The 26,370-nt window shown below is 38.3% G+C and overlaps 1 protein-coding gene across 2 annotated transcripts in view; it reads left to right on the forward strand.

Annotated features, from left to right (window-relative positions):
* Positions 1–26,370, forward strand: part of PTH1R (parathyroid hormone 1 receptor) — a 1,409,870-nt gene that overhangs the window by 1,351,607 nt on the left and 31,893 nt on the right. For both annotated transcript variants that reach the window (XM_044065852.1, XM_044065853.1), the window contains exons 10-12: positions 4,496–4,590; positions 14,522–14,663; positions 22,731–22,772. In XM_044065852.1, the coding sequence (XP_043921787.1) occupies positions 4,496–4,590; positions 14,522–14,663; positions 22,731–22,772 (279 nt within the window). The remainder of the gene's footprint in view (positions 1–4,495; positions 4,591–14,521; positions 14,664–22,730; positions 22,773–26,370) is intronic.

Here is a 26,370-nt window from a genome sequence, read left to right on the forward strand (position 1 = left end):
AATCTGGCTTCTTCAGAGTTAATGAGAGTGAAACAACTTAAATGTATATATACTTAATGTCATTGGTTCTAACCAATAAGCTAAATAATTGAATAAATTGAATAGTCACCTGGCAACCATCAAATACAAAATCATTCCTAGAGGAAAATACATTGTAGTCATATTAAAAACAATAACCCCATACAATGAAATAAAAACCCATTTTATACATTTAAAACTGTTAAGTTAAACTGAATAAATATCAGTTTTGAAGTTGTAAGCTTAACAAAATAAACAAAGTAAGCCCACTCCAGTCTACTAGATCTTAAATGTTCCCTGCTTTAAAACTGGCATGATGAATATATTGTCATTAAAACCTGGGGGGCTTATGGCATTAAGCCTAATCTGCCATCTATATTCTTTTTTTTCCACCCTTAGTCTATCATTGCCACCTCTTTCATTTAAAATTACTCTATCGATTATGAAAAAAATTAACTTTTTGAAGTTCGGGCAGAATTTACTGCGGGTGAAAAGTGCATTATATATGATATACTCTGTAAAGGCTGAAGAGCTGAGGCGCTAGAGGAGTCTGCATTTTATGCTTTGCATTTGCTGCTAACCAGACTGAGGAATTTGCATTTTATGCTTTCTGTTTGCTGTTAACCAGATTTTATTGGATCCCATGTGTGCTTATTTTACCTGTTTTGTGAGACTACATTGTGGATCTACTACTGGACTGGACTATAATTTTAATAAAATATGAAGATAATCTCTGGCTTCTTCCCTTGTGTGGCGGTGAGCTGCTTTGTTTCCAGTTTCTTTGTTTTTAATTGCTCTTGAATGTTCAGTTTTCCTGTCCTTCAGCATACGGACTGTTTTGCCTACATAAAAACTTGGACAAGTTGTGCAAGTTGCAACGTATACTACCATTGATGTATTGCAACTGACGTTGTAAATATTAATGCAGAATCTTATTGTGACAACGAGCACGTGTCATTTGATTTTTTTAGCGATGATTTAGTTGACTTGGGGAACTTTAACAATGTGCAATGTGTTTGGTGAATCATCCAGTTGTTTTGATGAAACTAATGATATACCCCAGTGTGATATTTTGAAAAAGGATGGTTTCACCATTTACAATTTCACTGATTTGACTATTAATGAAACATACCATAAGGTTCTTAGAAAAGGTGTTACTTTTGTTCCATCCTTTCATCTTGATTTTGTTGATGTTTTTACAAGTTTTAAATTGTTTGCAAGGAAAAACTCAGTTTGAGTTTATTTTTTCATGCCATGAGTGAGAAAACAATTAGAGACCCTATGGCCCTTACAAGGAAAAGTATGTTCACAGCCCCAATTGTAATGAGGTTACATTGTTTGAAAAAATGTGTGTTAAATAGATGAGAAAGGTTGTGTTACAACACAAATATGTTAAAAAAGACAACCTTAGTTACGATGAGAGAAAGGTGTTATTTGATCTGGCAGGAAATAAAGATGTACGATAATGAAACCCGACAAGGGAGGGGGTGTGGTGATTATGGCTCATATAGATTATGTGTCCAAAGTGAGAGAGCTGAGAGAGCATTCAAGATCTAGTAGACTGGAGTGGTCTTACTTTGTTTGTTTTGTTAAGCTTACAACTTCAAAACTGATATTTATTCACTTCAGTTTAACTTAACAGTTTTAAATGTATAAAATGGGTTTTTGTTTCATTGTGTGGGATTATTGTTTTCAATATGAGTACAATGTATTTTCCTATAGGAATAGTTTTGTATTTGATGGTTGCTAGGTGACTATTTATTCAATGTATTTGATTGTCTAACTGATTGGTTTGATGTTCTAAAAAACTATGTTTTTCATCTCTCTGATCAGAGGTTCAACATTCCAAACATTCGACAATCTGAAGGAGACCCATATGTATGTATATATATATATATATATATATATATATATATATATATATATATATATATATATATATGGATCTCCTACTATTCACCGAAAACACGTCACCAAAAATCAAATTAGTGTGCACTTTTCACCGAAAGCACAATTCACCGAAACACATTTCACAGAAAGTTATATATGGCCTTTCCCCACTGTAGTGCGACCCTGGAGTTGGTATATATAATAAGGGGGGTGTGGGTGGGCACTGCCCCCCACATTGGGGGGGTGAGGGGCATAGCCCCCCACATATTTTATGCATATATTATTGTCAGAGAACAGTAATACATTGCAATTACATATATCCATGTATATAATTCAAAATATTTAAAATATGTGGGGGGCGTAGCCCCCCCCACACCTCCCCTTACTATATAGACCAACTCCAGGGTCGCACAACAGTGGGGAAAAGGCCATATATAACTTTCGGTGAAATGTGTTTCGGTGAATTGTGCTTTTGGTGAAAAGTAGGAGATCCATATATATATATATATATATATATATATATATATATATATATCTGTATATACACACCGATATTCTTTATGCTGTATGTTTTTGTCAGTCATATAGAGATCTTCCAAGGAGGTGTTATATTACTATTGAATATAAGATGTTTGAAATAGAGGCAGGTAGCATCTTTTTGGTATATTATTAAATGCATTATCACTAGTACAATAACACATATTTTATGTGAAAGCAGATGGTCGGATTGTATGTGGAAAACTGATATAGATGATTACTGTCAGGATTAAAACAGCATTGGAGACACAGAACTAAGTAACTTTCGAAGAACTGCTTTTGATTTGACGTGTTCAACAATTTCCAAACATACTTTTCCTAGTTTTCAGCCTGAGGTGGTTATGTGTAAGGAAACTTCCTCCTTAACTCCAGGGTCAAAAACTCTACATACATTTGATAATATCCACCAAAAAGATTGACTTGAAAACTAGTGGACTTATTAGGGAAATGATGCAGGTGAATGAATGCATAATCTGACTCAAACCCAAATGAATTTTTCGTACTGAGTTGGGTAGGATTGAACTGATAGTCAATGCCATCAAAAGCTGCAAACAAGGTAAAGCTGTCACCATTTCTTTTGTTCAATGTAGGACTGGCAAAGATAAGAATATTTCTAAAATAAGAAACCATTAGCACATGGAATAGAGCCGAAAACAGATATAGCAGAAATTACAGGTTTTTGTAATGCTTTCAAAAATATATAGTTGGACATAATGATAGTGGAATTAGCAAACCACTAATGTTATAAGAAAGAGGGTAGAACGTGATATCCTAGTTCATAGAAGGTAATACCTGCTGGGTCAGAATTAATTTCAAACTTTCTGTGTATTCCATTTTATTTTTGCTCCGAAAAGCATGTTGGATCATTAACTTCTCTAAACTATCCATATCTACAGCATTTACATTTCTGGCTTGCTTTACATCTTCACAGAATTTGGAAAGGATCAGTTTAGTTACTTAATTAACAAAAGAGTAAATACAAATATGTTAAATTATTCCAAAAGAACCTTCATGCTTAGTTGTCTACCCTCTCATCAGTGCTTCAAGAATCAAGTAATTGAATACAATTAATGTAGAAAAATGCCCTTGAACATGTGCAGATAGTGACGTTGGGAGTTTGAAATATCCGCCGGTTTGATGTATATCTCCTAGACTTTTCTGTCAGATTTGTTTTTTCATTATCTTCTCAGCACGTCAAAATAAGTCCTGGGAATCAGTAAAATACTCACGCCTCCTGTTACTTCTCCATCACAGGTTGGTCAGTTAGCACAATGGCAAAAAAATGATTTAGAGAAACATATGGCAGCAATGAGCAACACAACATTATTGGCTCATCACCATGTCCCTGAATCAAACATCGGTGTTATCAGGCCTGGCAGTGCTAATGTTCCTCATAATAGCCCATGCATGATATGCCCATACATACTGTAAATACACACACACACACACACACACACACACACACACACACACACACACACACACACACACACACACACACACATATGTTTATGCAAGCCTTATCCATGCCTCTAGAAAGATGCACACACATGTTCGCACACTCTTACACATACTAACTGCCTCCCCCTCCCCAAGTCCTGAAAACTTTGTTGAACTTACCTGCAAATAAGTACACCCATAGGAGAGACTAGGTGACTGCTGTTTATCATGGCCCAAGTCCATGGCTAATTACCATTAGCCACTCTCTTGGACAGCTTCATCTGTGAGATCAGTCTCTTCACTGAAACCCCTTCAAGGAGACAACCTAAGTGGTAGAGTGTCTGAATTGAAAAGTCTTAGCACAATGCTGAAAACTTCCAAGCTAAGGCCCTGTGAGCATTTTCTAGCTCTTTTAACATTCAGTTGAAAAATATTACTAAATTATTTAGCGCTTTTTTTGACTGTTACACTGTAATCTCCTGAGAGCATTTTCCAGCACTTAACAATACTCTGATGAAAAATGTTTCTAAATGATATAGTTTGCTAAATGTAACTGTTACATTATTAAAATATTATCTTTTGTAACTTAAACTGTGTTATTCTGTTTCAGATAAATTTCATACTTTTCATTAATATTATCAGAGTCTTGGCCACTAAACTAAGAGAAACAAATGCAGGAAGAAATGACACACGGCAACAGTACAGGTAAATGACAGATGTAGTTCTTTTCATTACTGTATCATTTTTAAATGGGTAAGTTTACTGTCCAGTGTTTAAATGTCTGGTGGTATGTAATCTACAGCCTATTACATCAGTGGTCTGTAACCAACTTTAGTATGTTGCATATTCTTACACTGATATACATTTGATGGAAAATGTCAGAAAATATTACAAATGCAAACTACTTTGAGCCAATCTCATCCTAATGGTAGACTTCAATCACTTGGAGAAGAAAATATCTGTGTTAACATAAAAAAGATGACACCCATTTTGGGAAACCTAGTAAAATTGTATTATGTGAAATGGAATAAAAAAAATCAGGACTAGGACTTTTCAAGGAAAACGTTGATGTACAGTAAGATGCATTATCAGAAGAAAACTGCGCTTCAGTTTTACTGAACATTGACATCATTTGTGAATTCCACACCATTAGTGCTGTATGCAGTTCTGGGGCTACAAATTTAAAAGGGTGTTAACAAAATGGAGGCTGTGCAAAAAATGTCACATTATCTGCAACAGAAAAAATGTGATCTTTGCATAATATATAATCATAATTTGTTTATAAAACAGTAAAGAAAGCTGTCAGTATTAGCTGAATAAGTATTTTTATATAGTCTTTTCTCCAAAATGTGCCAGCTACTGGCCAATTATCAAACATCTAAGGAACAAGCAAAAACTGCAGTTTGAAAGAATAACATCATCATTCTGAGACTTCAGGTATGTTGTTTTCCTGGTGTACCCCACTATTCTGAGACTTTAGTGCAGTTGTTTTACTGGTATACCCCACTATTCTGAGACTTTAGGGCAGTTGCTTTCCTGGAGTACCCTACTATTCTGAGAATTTAGGGCAGTTGTTTTACTGGTGTACTCCACTGTACTCTCCACTGTTGTGGTCATGCTGGGCCCTTGGAGTCCCTCTGTATGTGCAGTTTCTTATACCCAGTCCTGAGGGAATATTTTTAGATTCATAGATAGTGCATCTCCATTGTATCTAAAAGGCTCACTGTTAAAAGAAAATGTTTTAAAACATACTGTTATTTGTCTTTTTCCTCTTCTTGCAAAGTGAACATGTTATTTGTTGGGATATGCCTATCAAAGATGGGCCTCATCTGTGAACAAAATGCAGCATTGCTTATAAACCTGAATTATATTTGTTTTCTGCATTTCAGAATGGAGAGATTTGGTTATAGCTTAGTGAAGCCTGGGATAAGGACGCACGGCCGAGTAAGAGTTAATTTACTGAAGCAGGCTGTGTGTCCTGGAAAATTTGAGCTACCATTGTTGAACTGAACATTCTGTACTTCTTGAACATTCTGTACTAACTGTTGGTTTGAGGTGATTTGTGATAAACATGTTTGTCCTATATGTTTTTCATAGCCAACTGTCAATGGTCAGAAATGTAACAGAAAGTTGTTTTGCTTGCAGTATAAAAGTTGATGTCAGTAAATAAGTTGACCAGAGGAGATCATCTTGGCCAACATGCTGTGTAATCTGGTTAGCTGCTAATAAAGAAGTTTTTCATCACCTGAGGCAGATGCGACTCATTTGAATTTTTCTTCTGACACTCACCACAGTGGTTAAGTAATTCCTTTTCATCCTGTGTACCACACAGGAAACTCAACACAACCTTTATCTCTCTCTCACTTTGACATGCCTGTCTGCAGTTGTCGTTAAGTGAAACCATGTACACATAGCTGGCATCATTGCCATAAGACTGATAACTGGATGAGGAGAAATTCCTAGTATCATATTTTACATGATAAAATCTGGCTATTAATCACTCTTTTCTAACTCTGCAGGTTGCATTTTAGCAACTACTCTGAGCAGAGGAAGAGTGCTAAATCACACAATGATTCCCAGGTGACACATGTCAATTTGAAAGTTAGCAAGTCATTTTAAAAGGTGGTCATTGCAATGAAACCTATAGAGTTGGATTCCAAAATGGTTTTAGCATGTGATAACACATCACACTGATCAATACACTAATGGTGGATGCCAGAATTCTACACCTGATTCTGAAAGGGACTGTTTATTTAGCTATTTATTTTGGTTTGTTTACTGGGGTAGTACACTAATCACTATAGACCATTTGCAGGCACAGCCCGAGTAATGAGATTCATAAAAAAAAAGAAAACAAAGAAATTCACAAGCACAATGTAATCATAGAAGGTAATAATCCCACAGACAATCAATACAATATGCAAATAATATTAGCAGAGTAGGAACTCAAATGTGAATTAATTTTAGTAGTAAATATGAGAGGGAAGCAGCAGATGAGAACAGAGGATCAAAACAGAAGTGATACAGGACAGTAGGAGTTAGGTTAAGTGTCCAGCAGAAAAGCTCTTGCAATCAGATGTTTGATGAAGATGTCTTTTGAACTGAGCTCTGAAGGTGGGAAAAGAGGAGACTTCTTTTAGGTGAAGGGGGAGGTATTACCAGAGTTTGGGCACAAGAATAGTGAAGGAATGAGCAGTACAGTGCAGTTTAGTTTGGTGTGTCTCGAGTGAAAAAGTTAATTGGAAGAGGTTTCAAGTTGTATGGGTGGTTTTATTAAAGAGTTTGGCTGCAAGATGTGGAAATGCACCTGGCTGAAGTAGTTTGAAAACAAGAGAACTTAGGAGTAGCTGGGCTGTGTAGGAGACTGGTAGCCATTTGGCCTTGGAGAGGGTGATACAGTGGTGTTCCTGAGGGGAGGAATTGGAAATTAATTAGCAGATTCTGTTTTCAGTGGTCTATAGAGTGGATGAGTTTTGTTTTAGAGGTTGTGGCTATGATGTTGAGCCCATATTCAAACTGAGCAAGGATGACTCCTTTACCTATTGCAGCTGTAGCTGATCTGGAGAGAAAGGGATATATTTTCCAGACCAGAATAAAAGAGAATAGATCTTTTTCCTGGTATTCTCAATGTAGCTTTAGAAGGTAAGTGACTGGTCTAGCCATAAACCTAAGTATTAAAAGAATGTGGTTGTTTCTGTGGGACAACCATTCAGATCTGCAATGTTGAGATTTTAGGAGTCTTTTTCACCTTTTGTGAGGTTCCAAATATCATACTTTTTGTTTTAGAGGAATTAAGGAGTAGCTTATGGATGTTCAGTCAAGAATTAAGGGAGTGAAGGTTAGACAGAAACTGGGTTTGAATAGCTGAATGTGAGGGACTAGATCAAAGAATAGCCGTATCAAGTCTGCTGTAGCAAAACACTTCAGCTCTGTACTTTAATGAAGGGCAACTGCAGTGGTGGTGCTGCGGTAGCGTTGTCACCTCACAGTAAGATGTCCTGTTCAATTCTCAGCTAGAGCGTCTTCTGTGTGGAGACATGCGTGAATGAGCGTACTTTCGTTGAAAGTTGTGCGTCAGGGCCGGCAACTCGGCACATAAAAATCTACTGCCAATCATTAACGGACCGGAGTCCCGCTGTGGCGACCCCTAACCGGGAAAAGCCGAAAGCACAACAACATCGTGGAGAAACTATATGAAGTCAAAGAGACTTAACTTTGAAGAAACAGATCCACCTATGTGTGGGACTTGGCCCTCCAGGTAATACCTGCTGGGAAGCCAAGAATGCCTGCAGTACAAAGTTCCACATACAGGTGGAAATGTACTGCAATTTGTGGTAGTTATAGAAGGTGCAGATATGTCCAGTTGGGTGGTTTGCATGCCGCTGACAAATCTCAGTGCTGACAGCTCACAATTAAATTTCTGTTAAAAATGGAAGGAATTCTCTGGTGGACTAGTGGCATCTCATGCTTGCCCCCTGTCATGGGTGGGAAAAATGTTCTCATGATGACCATGCTACTTCTCATTCCTGTATTGTCCCACACTCCCTGCATGTAGAGTTACTGTGCAGGTCAATCTCAAGGCCACACAACTCCACCTGTATGACAAATATGGTACTGGAAGTTGGTTCTCTGCCTGCAGTACCAGAGCTGCCATACAGGTGGTGATGTAGCACTGGACATCTTTAATTGTACTCAAAAGACCTACTAAGTCCTTGAAAATGTTCACACTACACCAGGCATACATAACGAGATTCATTATCGTAGCATGCCTTGGAATCTCATTAACTATTCCTGCTGTAGTGGAACTCCTGGCCATGTGTTATATCGTGGTAAGGAAGGAGACCACACGGTTTATGGAGTTGTAAGGCCTTTCTTTATTAAGAGCCTCCAGGTGCGCACCCATGCTTCTTCACACAACTTCTGCAAGTCATCTACTACACAGAACCAACAGGTTACCAGAGAATACAGAACCAACAGTACATGCTGAATTCCCCACAGCGCCCCTACAGTACAACAACCACATTACCAGCCCGAATACTACATTCCTCCCCTTTTAAGCTAAGACATACTGTCTTACATAAGCAAAACTAGGGAACAAGTTCCACAATGCATTTAATCATTTACATGTAAATAACAGGCTAGTTATTGACTGGTTACCATACCATCTACTATTTTTTTAAGGCTGGTAATCTATACATGCACTTTTGTTAACATTGATAGTCCTTCAAGTAACTAGGTTTAACCAGCACACGCTTAGAACGGCGCAGTGGTACCACCTTAGGTGACTCTGGTGTCACTTTTACCACTTCAGGTATCGGTGTGTCCTTCCCTGGAACGGTTGGATCCTCGGGAACCTCTCCTTCCACGTCCCGGCGGTCTCCCTGGATTGGCGATCCTCCTGCCACTGCGAGCCCTGGTTCCGAACTTAACGGTAGTTCTGAGGCTAGCAGTTCCATGGCTTCCTTCTTCTGTTCGCTTCGTAGAATTTGGTCTACATGTCTCTTTACCAAGAAATCTCCATTCAATCTCACCTGGTACGATAATGGTCCTGTGCTCTTGACAATGAACCCTGGAATCCACTTAGGTCCATAACTGAAATTTCGCGTCATCACTGCATCTCCTTCCAGAAAACTTCTCTCTCTCCGTCGTCGATCATGACATTCTTTTTGCCTCCACTGGGTCCCCTCTACCTTAGCTCGGACATTTGGATACACTAGATCCAGCGTGGATCTTAATCTCCGTCCTTGCAACATCTCGGCAGGTGATAAACCCGTGGTAGATTGTGGTGTAATACGGTAGTTGAATAACACCCTTGATACTTTTGCTGCTATACTTCCTTCTCCAGACTTTTTCATCATTGCTTTAAAAGTCTGAACAGCTCTTTCAGCACAACCATTTGTAGCTGCATGGTAGGGTGCTGATGTGATGTGTACGATGCCATTTTTTCTCAGAAAACCCTTGAACTCTTCACTCGTGAAACATGAAGCATTATCGGATACAATAGTCTCAGGCAGTCCTTGACTACTGAAACTCCTCCTCAAGCATTCAATAGTAACGAGCGAAGTGGGTGTCTTGACTTGATATGCATCCATCCATTTCGAATGAGCATCCATGATTATCAAAAACATGGCCCCCATGAATGGTCCTGCATAATCTATATGAAGTCTCTGCCAAGGTCTACTCGGCCACTCCCATGGATGTAGTGGCGCCGCCACCGGCAAGTTGCGATGTTGTTGACATGTTTTACACTCATTCACAATTACTTCAATCTCGTGGTCCAACTTTGGCCACCAAAATAACCGCTAAAGCTTTCATTCGGGTAATGCCCACATGACCTTGGTGCAACTGCTGTAAAGTGCCCGCCTTCCTGGGGACGGAATTATCACCGTGCCCCCACAATACGCGATCCATCTTGCACACTCAGCTCTGTTTTCCTCACCTCATAAGGTCGAAAAACTGGATCCGTTTGTTGGACTGGCCAGCCTTGCTGAACCCACTGAAACACTCTAGCAAGCACCGGGTCTTTGTGTGTCCAAACTCTCAGTTCCTTAGCAGACACCAATGTTATGTCTTCCATCATCAAAACTCGATCCTCCGCTTCCTCTTCTTGGATATGCCCTGGCATTGGCAACCGACTTAGTGCATCTGCATTACCATGGTATTTTCCAGGCTTATACACAATCTCGTATTCATAAGCTCTCAACGTTACAGCCCATCTCTGAATGCGGGGAGAAACCATCTGCGGTACCGCTTTCATTTCGTTGAATAATGATAACAAAGGCTTATGATCAGTGCAAATAGTAAACTTCCTCCCATAGAGGTATTTGTGAAATCGCTTGATTCCAAACATTACAGCTAAACCTTCTTTATCTAACTGGGAATAGTTTGACTCCGCTGGTGTCAAAGTCTGTGACATGAACCCAATGGGTCTCTCTTGTCCATCTGGCATCCGGTGTGCCAACACAGCCCCTAATCCATAGGGTGAGGCATCACATGACAAAACTAAGTCCTTGTGACTATCATAATGCACCAAAACCTCTGAAGACTGCATTAGTTCCTTTGACTGTTCAAATGCTCTGTCCTGTTCCTTTTTCCACGACCACTGAGCCTCCTTCCTTAATAACTTATGTAAAGGAGCTAACAGTGTTGACAGATTTGGCAGGAACCTGTTATAATAGTTAAGTAAGCCTAAATAGGCTTTCAGTTCTGTAACATTTGTGGGTGCTGGTGCCTGTTGAATGGCTTCCACCTTATTTGGCAGGGGGTGTAGGCCTGATGCATCCACCTTGTAGCCCAAGAATTCTGCTTCCTTTGCCATGAAAGCACATTTACTCCGCTTCACCCGTAGACCTGCCTCTCGCAGTCGTCTCAGCACCTCATTCAGCGTCTCCAGATGCTCTCGAATGTTCCTACCCGTCAACAGGATATCGTCTAAATACACACCCACCTTTGGAATTCCTGCCACTAGTCCCTCCATTATTCTCTGGAAAATAGCTGGACTCGAGGAAACCCCAAAAGGTAAACGATTGACTTGGAACCAACCTTTGTGTGTGTTCAGGGTAACATATGCCTTTGACCCTTCTTCCAGCACTACTTGTTGATATGCCTGACTGAGGTCCAGTTTACTAAACCTTTCACCTCCCGACAGCTTTTCAAACACATCCTCCACCTTTGGCAAGGGATACTGCTCTAGCTTCCAGACTTGGTTCACTGTTAACTTGTAGTCACCACAAATGCGTACAGTACCATCTGGCTTTAACACTGGAACAATTGGTGCGGCCCATTCCGCAAACTTTACTGGTTCAATTATACCTTGCTTAGTGAGTCTCTCTAACTCAAACTCAACTTTCTTCTTCATCGCATATGGTACAGGACGGGGTTTGTAAAATCTTGGCGTAACGTTTTCTTTCACGTGTATCTTTGCTGGTGGCCCCCTCCAGGTCCCCAGTTCCTCTTTGAATACTTCTTCATTATTCTCTAACACCTCTTGCAAGGTCAGGCCCGGCTGGTCTACCTTATGGAGCTGTAGGCAGTCCATGTCCAGCTCCTTTAACCACACCCGGCCTAGCAGGTTTGGTCCCTTACCTGCTACCACCATGACTGGCAACTCTTTGACTTGGTCTTTATATTTTACCTTCATTTTCACCATTCCCAACGTGGGAACTATTTCACCCGTATAGGTTTTCAAAGTCACTGAACAGTCCTGCAGCTTACGAGCTTCTCTGGGCCATAACTTCCCATACTCAGCCTTTGACAGAACTGTGACACTACACCCCGTATCCACTTCAAACTGCACCATTTTACCATTTAAGTCCAACTGGGTTTTAATGGGATCAACTCTTTCCCACCTGGCCTCTTTCACGTTAAACATTGTGAACACTTCTTCGGCTCCCCTGGTTTGTTGATCTGTACCTTCACGCATGTGGTGTGCATACTGCCGTTTATTTTTTCGATTTCCCTTCCTTTCCATCATACTGCTTTTTTCCTCCCCCTTTTTCGGCTGGTCCCGAGAGGGCGTTGAGTGGCACATTTTCTTTACATGGCCCTTTTTCCCGCAAGCATGACATTTTACAGTTAAAAAACGACAGTTCCGTGACAGATGTTCACCTCCACACCTGTAACAAGCATACTGACCAGACTTCCCTTGTGAATTATGCTCCATGACCACTTTATGCACTTGCAGTGGGGTCGCACTCCTGCTTCCAACCCCTTCCGTGGTTTTCTGTTGTAAATCACGAATGTCTTTAGTCGCTGTCTCTATGGCCTGTGCCAACTTCAAAGCCTTTTCAAACGACAAGTCAGGCTCCGCTAACAGTCTGCGTTGCGGTCGCCTGCAATGCCACATACGAGCCTATCTCGTAGCATTTCGGTCAGTCTGTCCCCATAATCACAATGTTGTGCCAGTTCCCTCAACACTGCGACATAGGCCATTACCGTTTCATTAGCCATTCTAGTCCTTGAATTTAACTTGAACCTCTGGACTATTGCACTCGGCTTCGGGTTATAATGTGACTGAAGTAAACTCGTCAACTCTGTGAACGATTTGTCCCCCGGTTTATCCGGACTCAATAAGTTCCTCATCAGACTGTACGTCTTACTGCCCACCGAGCTTAGCAATATGGCTCGCTTCCGACCCGCTTCCATTATCTGGTGTGCCTCAAAAAAATGTTCCAACACTTCACAATACTCCTCCCAGGTCTGTGTCTGACAGTCGTATGCAACTAGTGACCCCAACATGGAACCAGACATCACTCCAGTAGGCCCCGTTTCTTCGTCGTCCGACATGAACTGCAGCCCACCAGTTTACTCGCAGCGGACTCGGAGGCATCCCATCCCCTCGTCGCCAATATGTTATATCGTGGTAAGGAAGGAGACCACACGGTTTATGGAGTTGTAAGGCCTTTCTTTATTAAGAGCCTCCAGGTGCGCACCCATGCTTCTTCACACAACTTCTGCAAGTCATCTACTACACAGAACCAACAGGTTACCAGAGAATACAGAATCAACAGTACATGCTGAATTCCCCACAGCGCCCCTACAGTACAACAACCACATTACCAGCCCGAATACTACACCATGTCAGGTACTGAATTGGTTGCACCTCACCCCCATGAAATGATGACATTTCCAGGGAAAGGGGGAATTGCAGTTTCAAAGATGCAAGGGCAGGATGGAAGACTCCCTCTGCTTCACTTATTCAGATGTTTTGGAATCCCACCCATAGACAAGATCTATTTTCATCAACAGAACCTACACCACTGATTCAGCCCCAATTTAAGAAAAAAAAACTTACTTTTTTCACATCATATTACCTCTGAATTTATTTAACAAATTGGGTGTTTGGGAGAAGTATCTTTTCAGCTCTTTCTGTGCTGAAGAAAGCAGTAAAATGAATGTTTTGTGTTAGTCAATGCTTTGTCTTTGAAGAATGTTATACTGAGTGTTCCAGACTGATTTTTTACAGTCGAGTGCTTATGTCAGTGGAGAACATTTGTTTGCCATTACAGTTGTAAAAAGGCAATTAATTATCCATCCCAGAAATGCTATACAACTGACAGAAAATAAATAAAATGCTAGCTTTCCTCCTATCCAAAGTGAGAAACAATATTTATAGAAGATTATTGGGCAGGTGATATGGAAAACATCACATGATGCTGCAAGATGAGTTTGGCTACAGGGACAACAGAAACATAAAACATAATTGTAATTATTTTGTTTTATTTTTCACCCTCTAAATGGCTTGCTCTATGATAAAACACAGCTAACTTTTTTGACAAAACTGATGCGAATTGCTGTTAGTGTGTATGCTGTAGAGCTTTATGTACTTATACTGGCCTAGGGTACATGAACCTATCCTTAGATTAGAGATTCCATTTTAACCAAAGTGTGAACTATTGTTATAAATCTCAAATGTGTCAAGAAGAAAGGAATGGATTATATTATTATTTTGTACACAATAATCTATGAAATATGCAGTATTTACCGGTTGTTCTTCATGACTCTAGCTGACTCAAAATGTGGTTTTACAAGTGTTTCTTTTCAGTCATAAATTAGTTGTGCTATTATTTTACAGATATGTGTTTAAATAAACTTTGTCTGCATTTACAGTTTTTTTTTGTTTTCTTATCCATTTCAGAAAGCTGCTAAAGTCAACACTTGTACTCATGCCCTTATTTGGAGTTCATTACATCATTTTCATGGCCGTGCCATATACAGAAGTGTCAGGGATTATTTGGCAAATTCAGATGCACTATGAATTGCTGTTCAACTCATTCCAGGTAGTTCATTTTTGTATTATAATTTCCTTTAATACCCACTTTCAAAGCTGCTATTGAAAGTGCTTAAATGAATGGCTTTGCTCCCCTTCTGTTGCTGTCTAAGTGGATGCATGCCTGAATACATTGTTTTATATTCACAGTATTGTAGTATAAGATGTGAATGTCGATTCATTAAGCTTACCACAAGACGTACACTCTAATGAGGCAGGTTAAAACCAAAATGAACCAAGAATTAATCTGACCATGAAACTTGTTCCACCACCAAGTCTGAAGCCACCACATCCAATAGAAAGAACAAGTCCAGTGCATGTACTAAATTGTGTGTTGCAGAGGTAACAACCTGAGCAAACCCAACGCCTTTTATAATACAACTATATTCAGTATCTAGAGACAGCTATCTGTCATTGACCCAGATATTGAAATCTCACAGTATGAATAAATCCTGGTGACCCGTAACTGATTCAGCGAGGAAATCAGTGAACACTTGTAGGAATATTTTTGCATCGACTGGTAGATAATGGAGGAGGAGCCTACAGGTTGCTTCTGCCACTAAGACATGTGAGTCTCTCTAGTGCCTGCTTTGGTCGACCTGAGTTTGTCACTACTGTAGTCCAAACCGCAGCTCCAATCCTTCCCCTCCTAGGGCAGTGCATAAGTAAGAATCCTGATGGAAGAGCAGCAGTCAGGTACAGATCACATTCTCATCCACCCAGGTGTCAGTAATAAAAGCAAGGTCAACATTATGCAACAAATCGGAAGTAATATCTGCATTGTTGCAAACTGACAATATTAAAATTTGGAGCCCTAAGCAGGGTTATAGGACAGTGGGTCCCTGCTACCTGTCATTGATGGTGGATTGCATTTTGGATACTATAAGGAGCTCCAAATGTTACCCATAGAGGAATAACACTGGACACCCTACATTACCACCAGCATGCATCCTGGACCACCCAATGAAATTCAGCCAGAGCAGCCACCCTGATGTTTACATATCAGGTGAGGGTGCCTACAATAATCAGACAAAAGCAGTAGGAGTGGGATGAAAGGATATAAGACAAATAAATGTGATCTGCTGTAAAATAGCACCAAGTTAAAACTGGTTTAAAATGAAATGCAAGCATACAAAAATAGGTAAACATCTCAAATACAACGCCAGGTTAACATACAACCAGTAGTTAAAATAACACAGGTTGCATATGTGGGTGGTAAGAATAAGGTAAGTAAATGTAAATTGTTAGAGCATACCTCTCATCCTCTTAGTGCAAAAAGCTGGACAAAGCCTAAAATGATGGGGGGACAAATAGGGACAGATTTTAAATATTGCTCTTACAAACTTAGAAAGTTGATAGAGTAATAGGTTTTGCATTAGCATGAATTGTCTGAAGGATGTGGAGTTTTAAACTCAAATGTTTGTCATTATTTAATGACTTCAATCTTTAGCCATTTGCCAGAAAAGTACAGATTTTTGGAGGAACACACCAAAAATATGAGGCAAAAATCTGGACATTCTGTGAAAATCTGTACAGTTGAGAGGTATGTGTTAGAATAAGTGAATGGACAAGGATTGTATGCAGAGGGGGTAAGGTCAAGTCAAAAAGATATAAAAATAGATGTAAAGTAATTCCAACTATAGGTTAATTACTAGAATAAACTGGAGCAATGGAACCAGTCTCAACCACAAGTAAAATTAGAACAGGCTGCAAACAAAATAGTTAAGTTAACTAAACCAATTTGGACAGGCTCTAAATGGATACTAATATTCAAAGAAAAACAGTCTCTGAAAAAATTTCAAAGCATGTAACAAGGTGTTAAGTAAGCAATGATGCCCAGTAGGGTGTGTTTTATTGTGTAAATAGCACATGCCTGTGGGTGTTATGAGGCCCAAAGCCACAGATGTAGGGCTTCTACACCCATGGTAAGGCATTATTACATAATAACAAGGATAACAAAGGATGTTACTATCAAGTCCAACCCCTCCCTCTTTTACTATACAACTGTACCTACCACTGTAATGCACAAACTACTAAAAAAATAAAGCCTTCCTTCCCCTCTTCTGGTGAACTTCCAGCAGAATACCTAAAACTTGCAGCCAATGCTGTAGCCTACCCTGTTAGCATTCTTATAAATTATTCTGTTACTGTATCATACATCCCACAACTCTGGAAAAACTCTATTATAACTCCGCTGCATAAGGGGGTAACACTAATGACCTCTCTAAACTACCAACCTATCTCTATTCTTCCTCCTCTGTCAAAAATCATAAAAAAGTGTATACACTATGAACTTCTAAAGCATCTTACTGACAACAATTTACTGTCACCCACCCAACACAGTTTTTGGCCAGCACACAGCACTACCACGGCCTTACTGTCATTTACCAGGACTATAAACAAACCTCTTGTTGCTGGTCTATTAACTGCTGTTATCTTGCTTTACCTATCAAAGGCTTTTGATACAGTGTCAAACCATAAATTACTGTATCAACCTGAGTCTCTAAACTACTCCCCACATACTACTACTTGGTTTCAAAAATGACCTTCACAATAGAAAACAATCTATCAAATGGCAAAAAAACAATCAGAATACCTAATCAATAACAATGGAGTTCCCCAATAGTCTATTCTCGGACCTCTACTTTTTAATATATTCATTAACAATCTCCATAAAGCATCCCAACAAAGTACCCTTATCCAATATGCAGCTGATTCAACCATAATCACATCCTCCTACAACCTCTCAGAACCCCATACCTCAACTCAAAAAGCATTTACATCTATAGAATCATGGCTAAGTGAGGCTCAACTCCTACTGAATCCCAAAAAAACAAAACTTTTACTGTTATCTTCTAAACCCATAACTTTTGACTTCAAAATATTCTCACAAAACAATACTGAAACTAAGGCTGTTAAAACATCAAAACTACTAGGCATAACAATTGATGACAAACTCTGTTTTGAGAATCACATACTCAGCACAATCAAAAAGATCCACTTCAAGCTAGGAAAGCTCTCTAGGTATAAAACCTTCCTCAATATGTCTACCAAAACATTACTTGCAAACAGTCTAATTCTCCCTTCTCTCCACTATGGTAATCCCATTTTCACTAACCTACACACATCAGTCATGACTAAATTGCAATCATGCTACTACAAAATAGCAACATTTGCCACCAATATGCCAACTCGCACACTAAACTGCCTAGCCATTAAAACTTTAAATTGGCTTGAATTCCTCCATTACATTTATTACACCCAACCCACTCTTACAAACTGCTATATAACCCAAATTACTGCCCTGCTCTTCAAGATATGTTACATACATATACTCCAACATTAAATCTTAGGTCTTCTAATAAACTACTCTTAACCATAACTAAACCCAACAAAAGAGCTGGGCAATGCCTTTATTCCCATACAGTAGCCAAACTCTGGAATCTTCTACCATCCTCAATTACTCAATTAGACACTACCAAAACTTTTAAATCAGCATTAAAACAGCATTATCTAACAACCTTATATGTACTTGCAATCACTTGAACAAACCTCCTTAAAAATATACTTTATCCAGCACATTTACACAAACTGATTCACAAACTTAAGAAAGGCAAATAACTTTCTATGCTGCATGATTTATAAAAGTATAGTAGATAAGAATTTTTGACTGATGCCCTGCTTTATTGTTTGTTCTTATAAACTGTATTTTGCCTTAATGTATAATCTGTTGACTATGTAAAAATCTTTGTAAACTGTTTTTAATTTTTTTATTAACTTTGTTTAGTGTGTAATTGTATCTTTTGGAGCATTTCTCACCAGGCCACTGCTGAAAATGGATCTTTGATCCAGTGGACTTTCCCGGTCAATAAATAAATAGTGAGAGTAATTTTTTTTTTTTTACTCTCCGAGCTTTGCAGCAACTTAATATGATGCTGTGCATTGGCAGAGTTGTTTCTGAGGGGGCATTATCTGCACGTTAATACCCTGACAGAGAACATCTGTTTCCTGGTGGAGATGTACAGGTCACCCATTCTCTAATAATTAATTAACACAAATTCACTGTCTCTAGAGTAAGTTAAATTGCTGTAAAGGAGAGATAAAACACTTTGCAAGTCCTAGTGTTATGTAAATACGTGATGGTGCAGGATAAGAAGTCACTAATTAGTCTTTCTTAGCTTTCACAGAGGCAAACTGCTAAGATTAGACTGCATTAATTTATAACTAAAATGCAAATCTGCTTTGTGTGAAACACCTTAGGCTGGGTTTCCATCAGCATTAAAAACAGAAATTATTCTGATGAATGACTTTAGTAAAGATTAGCAAAAACACAGCAGCGATACAAGACCAGTACCTCTGCAAGTCCTTGGCTTTTCCCAGGCTACATATTTTCCAAACATGACTGATAAAGACTTGGGAATTGTTCTTACACTTGAGTGTAGTCTTATATAAATGGCAAAAAGCAATCTAGAACCATAAAGTATGTGTCAGCTGACCAGTAATCACTGACTGGTATTTCTGTATAGATACAAAAACATAGACATTAGCACACATGTGGAGCTGGGACTCAATGCCAAAGAAGTTCCTACTACAAATATTTGAACTGCTACTTGCCAGACAGCCTAGACGTATGTTAATTTTTTAAATCCTTGCACTCTTTTTTTTCAATAAGGCTTTTCTGCTCTGCAGTAGCATTCTCTTGGCCATTTGTAGCAAACGTTTTCCTCAGAAAAGTCTGAGTAAAAGGTACTTTGCAGCATTGGGTTATTTCTTACATTAATGGCATCCATATTGAAACAATCATCAGTCAATACAAGTTTTCTGAATGGAAAAATAAAATGCTCACTGGCAAACCCTGAAGATAACAGATTATACTTTATTAAACTTCATAGGGTTTTCGCAGTCCTCAAAATGAACTAAGGCACAAAGTACAACTCTCAGAATGCCAACTATCTACCTTAAGTATCGCATGCTCAGACTTACCAAGAAAACTTGAAAATAAAAGCTCCACAAACAATAGATATTTACTCACAAATCACAGATACATTTTCAGATGCAAAAGAAAACATATGTAAACAAGTTCAGTCTGTAAGCTGTAATTTTGATACACATATAAAATACCATTAATTATTTGAAAGATTGACTGCAATAGTTAATTAGTTAATGATAATTGAGATGTAGTCACTGACACTGTCAATGCTAACCTGTCAAATATGTTAGAATCCCTTGAGAGTGCAAACTTTAAATCATTGTTTCACATAAGCATTAATGCATATCATTTACCAGACTGTGTGTGTTCTCTGTCAGGCATTAAGGACCTGCAGGTTCCTGTGATGTGTTGCTTCCTTCTGTATGAATTTTAATTGACATCATTTATCTGACTCTGGCTAAAATAACCTCCTATGGACATATAAGGTTTTTGTCAATCAACTATGAAGTCAAAAACTGAAATCAAAATTGTGACACTGCCTGGTCTTTTTTGCATGACATTTTTATATATGAAGTATTTTTGTGAGTAATTCCTTATGTGTTATATAACAATTAATCACAGTCTCTGTTATGGTCAGTATTACTGATTTAAAGCCCTGCAGCCATAAGTGCCTGTCATAACTTGCGGATGTCTTGATTTAGTAGGTTAGATGGTTAATAATTCATGTTTATGGTCTGAGTTTTGTCTTCCAGTGCAGATGAAGGTTTCAGTGCCAGTGATACAACATGTAGCACACTTGTCTGTGATATAGAAGGCTGTAGGGTCTATTCCCACCCCAGATAGATGGATTTCTGACTTTACAGTGCAGTATAAAGGGGTTGCTGCACTCCTGAGTGTGTTAGCCTTTGGAAAAGGTGTTAAACTGAGGGTCATATCTAGTTGACCTGGTGGTAGCTCAATGGATATAAAAGATCCAACAGCACCTATTGTAAAGACTAGGGGAAGCTCAGAGATGTCTTGGCCAAACTTCTCCTAATAGCATAAATGCCACCTTGGGTCTCCCCATAAAGGGAGTGAGGGCTAACCTGGTCAACAAAGTATAAATGAAAATTAAGTTTTTTTTATTCATACTATGAACTTCATCCATTGCTATATAAACCAGACTAGTTTCTATTTCACTAGGAGGTTTTACTGGGGTAGAAATTCAGTTACTGAATCATTTGGATGAATGCATAGTGGTAGTCTAAAGCATAGCAATGGTGAGTTGAAGGGAACTGCACCTCCCCCACCTAAAGATGTTAGGGGGTGTGATACGGATGTGCAATTCTTGAATTCTTTTTTGTTTACCTGCATTTTTAAATGCCAGTACAGAAAGTCACTTCAGTGCTTTGTGAGAGGTAAACTGTAGCAAGCCAAGTGCTACACATGTGTTACGTAGCAATGCATTAATAAATATTACCTCCATCCTTAACAAGTGTTCATATACAACCTCACCAAGCTTGTCCCTGACATGTAGAGTTTTAAATCAGTCTATTTTTCCATTGCTGAAAATAATGACGAATATATCAAATGAGTGGACACCATTTTGGGCCCAACAAAGCAAGCCAGTCTACAATCATGGAAGCAAGGTGTATTAAGGCAATGTAAAGCCCAAGCACAGAAGTAAATTACAACCCTTAAGAGTTATCACTTCCTAGAGGAGTCACAAACATGATTCTAGCAGTTAGCACAGGTCATTAAAGCTATATACTGCTAACTGGTACAGGGTGTGATTCCCTCAGCTATTTGCTCATTAAGTCACTTTACCAGACAGTGTTTGAGAATTTAGACTAGGCTCCATAATGGTCTCCTGGACTGTAAAACTAGATAGAACTTATGCAGGGGAAGCCCTACTACCAAACAAAGTGACTGGCACTTTAGGTTAAATGAGGCAGAACTCAGAAACAGAATTAAAGGAAAAATGTAGAGATTTAGAGCGAATAAAATATTGCTGTTCATGAGTTATATGCCAATATGGTTCTGTACAAGTAAGAGAGTGTTATGGGACACCTGTATTTTGCAGAACATTTGTATTTTGTCCCAAAAAGAAATCGATAAGCACAGAAAATAACTCCAATGCAACGCTGCCCCACATATATTCAGAGTATGGCACAATGAGGGCATGGTAAGTATCTCTGCTGCTTGAAGACAGCATTGTGGTTCAAACCTGTAGCATCACTCATCGTAGCATTACACATGTATCTTGAATTGCTGCTTGACATGTTTTGATTAGTGAGGAGAGGGGTTTTTGCATGCACTGCCTTCTGACGAATCCTATATTTTTCTTAATTACATGATTCCATCTGAATACTTTGCTATTTAGCATAAGGTGCTTGTTAATTCCAGAGGTTTGTTTTGGGTGTGGGTTACCAGCCTGACAATGAAAGTTCTTGACTGAGAGTTAGTCAGAAGCATAGGTCCCATAGCTGTAAATGCATTCCTAATTAAAACTAAATCCTTACTTTTATGTTTTGCAAGATTTTCTGGAAATGATAAAGCAAACTGCATGTCCTGTTAAATGACACCCTATTTTCAAGATGTTATCCAGAGTCCATTTGTTTATTCACCCTCCATTGCAGTGCATTGTGTTTTTAATATCAGTTCTTCTAATGATTCCTTTCTAGTCTGCAGTTATTAGAATGTTACAGTGCTCAAAAAAGAAATTATTAAACAATTGTACAAAGAGGTAGCGATTTCAGAGATAGAAACAACACATCAGGTATAAAAAAGAATAAAAATGTTTGTGAGCATTATTTTATATTTTGATTAGTAATGCATATTTTTATTTGTCTGCATATATACATATATATATATATATATATATATATATATATATATATATATATATGTATGTGCATCTGTTTTGTGTGGTTTGTTTTGTGTATGCATGTGTGTGTGTGTGTGTGTGTGTGTGTGTGTGTGTGTGTGTGTGTGTGTGTGTGTGTGTGTGTGTGTGTGTGTGTGTGTGTGTGTGTGTGTATGTGGGCATAGTACTGAGTCTTATTTTTTTATTCTAAAAGCATTAGCATTATGCAACTAATATATTTGACGTCCTCTGCATCTTTCAATTTTGAGATATTCAGTATTTTTTCCATTATTTTTTCCTAGGGATTTTTTGTTGCCATAATATACTGCTTCTGTAATGGAGAGGTAAGTCTATTACATTTATTTTTTTTTCAAACACCTTTATTGAATTATCACGTGTGACATAGGCAAATTTGCATTCATATAAAAGTAATCAAAGTATATTAACATAACAATCATTATACTTCACATATATTGCTATATATTATATAACCTAAGCAACGTTACATAAATTATTCAAGTCATGCCTTATTTTTTTTTTTAACAAGAAACATCTTTAATAAACCATCAGTTACTACATAGGCAATCATACATTTACATAAATGAAAGCAAACCACACCGACACAATCCTAGTTGCAAGCATTTTATATAACAAACCATGCTGACCACTCCCAGTTGCAAACATTATACATCACTTATAATCTACCAAATCATTATGAGAGTAATGTTTTGCTTGTGTATGTCTAACTATTGAAGTTTTAAGAGAACATTTGAAAAATGCCACTAGTATGAAAATAGCTACATCACTAAAAAGAATACTCTGGCATTTTGGTGCATATGAAATAATAGAAAATGTTTAGATGGCAACAGAATGTTCTTTCTTTAGGCAAGCATTCTTTACAAATACAGGACCATAGGAACTCTCACACAGACAGAATTCATGTAAAACCTTGGACAGCTATGACAGAATTGATATTCATTCTAACCTTGGCTTTGTAAGTGAGCACTTCAACCCATTATAGTTTTTTTCTTGACTCAGCCTTACATCTAATAAAGGTATGTTACCTGGTTTCCTTACTTTTGATCAGAGCATGTTACATTGATCAAAATAATAGCTCTTTAAAACTCACACAAACACACCCATTAACAATGGTCAGCTTTTGCAGAGTCATAAAGAGAAAATGTACAAACTCCATCTTGTGTAAAAATTTACTAAGGACCCAAGTGCAAATTCAGGCAATGCACTCACACACATGCGCAGACACACACACACACACACACACACACACACACACACACACACACACACACACACACACACACACTCACACACACACACACACACACACACACACACACACACACACACACACACACACACACACACACACACACACAAATTTCTAGTTGAAAAAAGAGAAAAATGTTTCTTTTCTTTACAAAAATATGATGCTGCTCTTAAAGGATACACTACAGTTCCTTTAAACTTCACATCCTGATTCACAAATCCCCAGCAACCATAGATTGAAACTCTCCATTAAAATACACGTATTCTTGTACTGCAGTTATGTAAGACTGCAAGATTTCCAAGAAATAAAATTAAAAAAGTTTCATTTTTATAGGGAAATTCCTAGAACCTCAGATGTAAGAATTACTTTATTGTTCTCAGCCTGAGGTCAGTGCACCTTGGGGAAAGAGCAGGCAAGTGACACAGTAAAAGATGTCTTAGTCTTACCCTTTTTTCTGAGAGGCTATGATCTGAGAAAATATGACAAACACCAAGCACTTAAACATAAAGTAATCGTCCCTGTGTATAGCAAGCAATAGGAACATGACCAGGAGTACTGTGACCTGGTAGGTTAGAACACTTATTATTTATTTATTTATTTTATTTTACATTTGTTAACCGGGCTAGTCTGGCTGGATACATGTCCATTTTCAGCAGAGGCCCGAGGAGAAAAGCTCCACTATCAGACTAAGACAATACATGAGGAATACTTTACTAAATAAATCAATTTTTTTAAAAAAAACAAAAAACAAAAATGTACAAAGACAAAATACAGTTTGCCTGGACTAATTTAAGTAGGTAACAAACAGAGTTCACATTATGTGGCTGAGGAGTTAAGCTCAGGCACAAAAATATAAAGTTGAGTTAAGGATATCTGTAGTAAAGCTAAATAATTTAATCATCGGTCAGAAGGCTAGAAGACAGATTCGGTAGTTAGCAGAGGGAAAGAAACTGATGGTTACAAGTGTTAAAAAAGCAAGTTAGAAGGTAAACAGGTAGATAGGTAGTAAAGCTATGGGAAAAAGGGGAGAAAAGATAGATAGAAATTGTGGATAGAATATGGTTACGTAGGGTAAAAGTATTTTAACATAGTTAAATGTTAAGAAAGTCAAGTTGAAAAGGAGAGTGAGGAAGCAGGATAGAGATGAAATGCTATGGTAGTAGGATAAAGATGGTCTAGGTATGGCTGGAAAGTAAATAGAGAGAGGATGGCTATACGGTGAAGTAGGCAATAAGATTGGAGAAAAGAGTGAAGGTCCAGTGAAGGGGGCTGAGGATGTTGATAAAACAATTATAGAGCAACAACACTCAAGCTATTCCGACTTTAATCTTCTTTGTTCCGGGGCTCAGTGCATTTACATTTATCTGATGTTTTGATTTCTTCAACATTAGATTTTGCCTTTTTTCTTTTTCTGTTTCTTTTATATTTCTTTATGATATCACAGAAATTATAAATATGCATTCACCTTGTTTAAAACATCCCTTGACTTGTATATGTTCAGCAAGACTTTCTGTTCTATCCTGTTTCAAAATCTCCCTTCCATGCTAATCATTGATCAGTCACTGATAAATTAGAGGCACAGAATTCCCATGATATCACATTTATAAAGAATCCCCCCCCCAAAAAAAAGTGTGTGTATGTGTAAGGCCATTTACGTTAACATAAAATTGCACTGTATGGAAACAATGCAGGTAAGTACATTTAGCATGCCTATAGAAAAGCTCATACATGGCTGTTGTAAAATGAGTACTGTTACTAACTTGTCCTTGAAACATTAACCTGTTCTAATGCGCTTTTGTAGGAGCAGGTTCATGTCCTGCATATTTTTTACATCTCTGTTTTCCAGTGTTTGAGGCTCACCTTTGGTGCAGCACCGAAATCCTGACAGAAAGGAAAACTGTGAAGGTGTGTTCATGTCTGTCTTCTTGCATGCCAAACTCAAGGGATCCAAGAGGTTCCCCTATCAGTAGCGGTTATCTGTGAATGACAGAGGCATGAGTGAAAAATCCCTAAAACTGCCGGGCGGGGGGGGGGGGTCTTCCAGTGAGAACCATCTCAAAAGCACTAAAATATAGTTCCAAGCTCAGGTAATAAAGGGTTCCTTGGACATAAGACATAAATTGGTGATTGGAACTGATCAGACTCACTCAAACCCAACTATTACTAAAGGAGAATGAAATGGGGGAAGGACCATTGCCAGAAAGGTAAAAAGAAAGCCAGAAATGGAACACTAACCCCCTTAAGTGTAGGAGTGAACAGATCTCTGCAGCACAGCATCAAACCATGGCTGCAGGAGTAGAGATACCTTGTTTTTGTGCATCATTTTTCTTACTTAAAATTTGCTATAAAGATGGTTTTAAAATAAGAAAAATATCTGTCTTTCTCAGCACATCTACAAAATAATTATTTGTCTAGTACAGATAAATGATCCTTTATTGCTAAGTACCACAAATATTTTTATTATAGTCATTTTGTTGCTCTGGTTTTGCCATTGTTTGCACAAAAAATGCATATTTTGCATTTTTTGAGATGACAAACATAGCATGTAACTGAATAATATCACTGGCGTGTGTCTTTAAGAATAAGCTACAAATAATACTATCCTCTGTCACTTATATATTATAACAGAATGGTCAGATGAAAACAAATGTGTC

The sequence above is a fragment of the Protopterus annectens genome, chromosome 3.part0, assembly GCF_019279795.1.
Source record: "Protopterus annectens isolate FY-2018-M chromosome 3.part0, PAN1.0, whole genome shotgun sequence".
NCBI classification, from domain to species: domain Eukaryota; kingdom Metazoa; phylum Chordata; order Ceratodontiformes; family Protopteridae; genus Protopterus; species Protopterus annectens.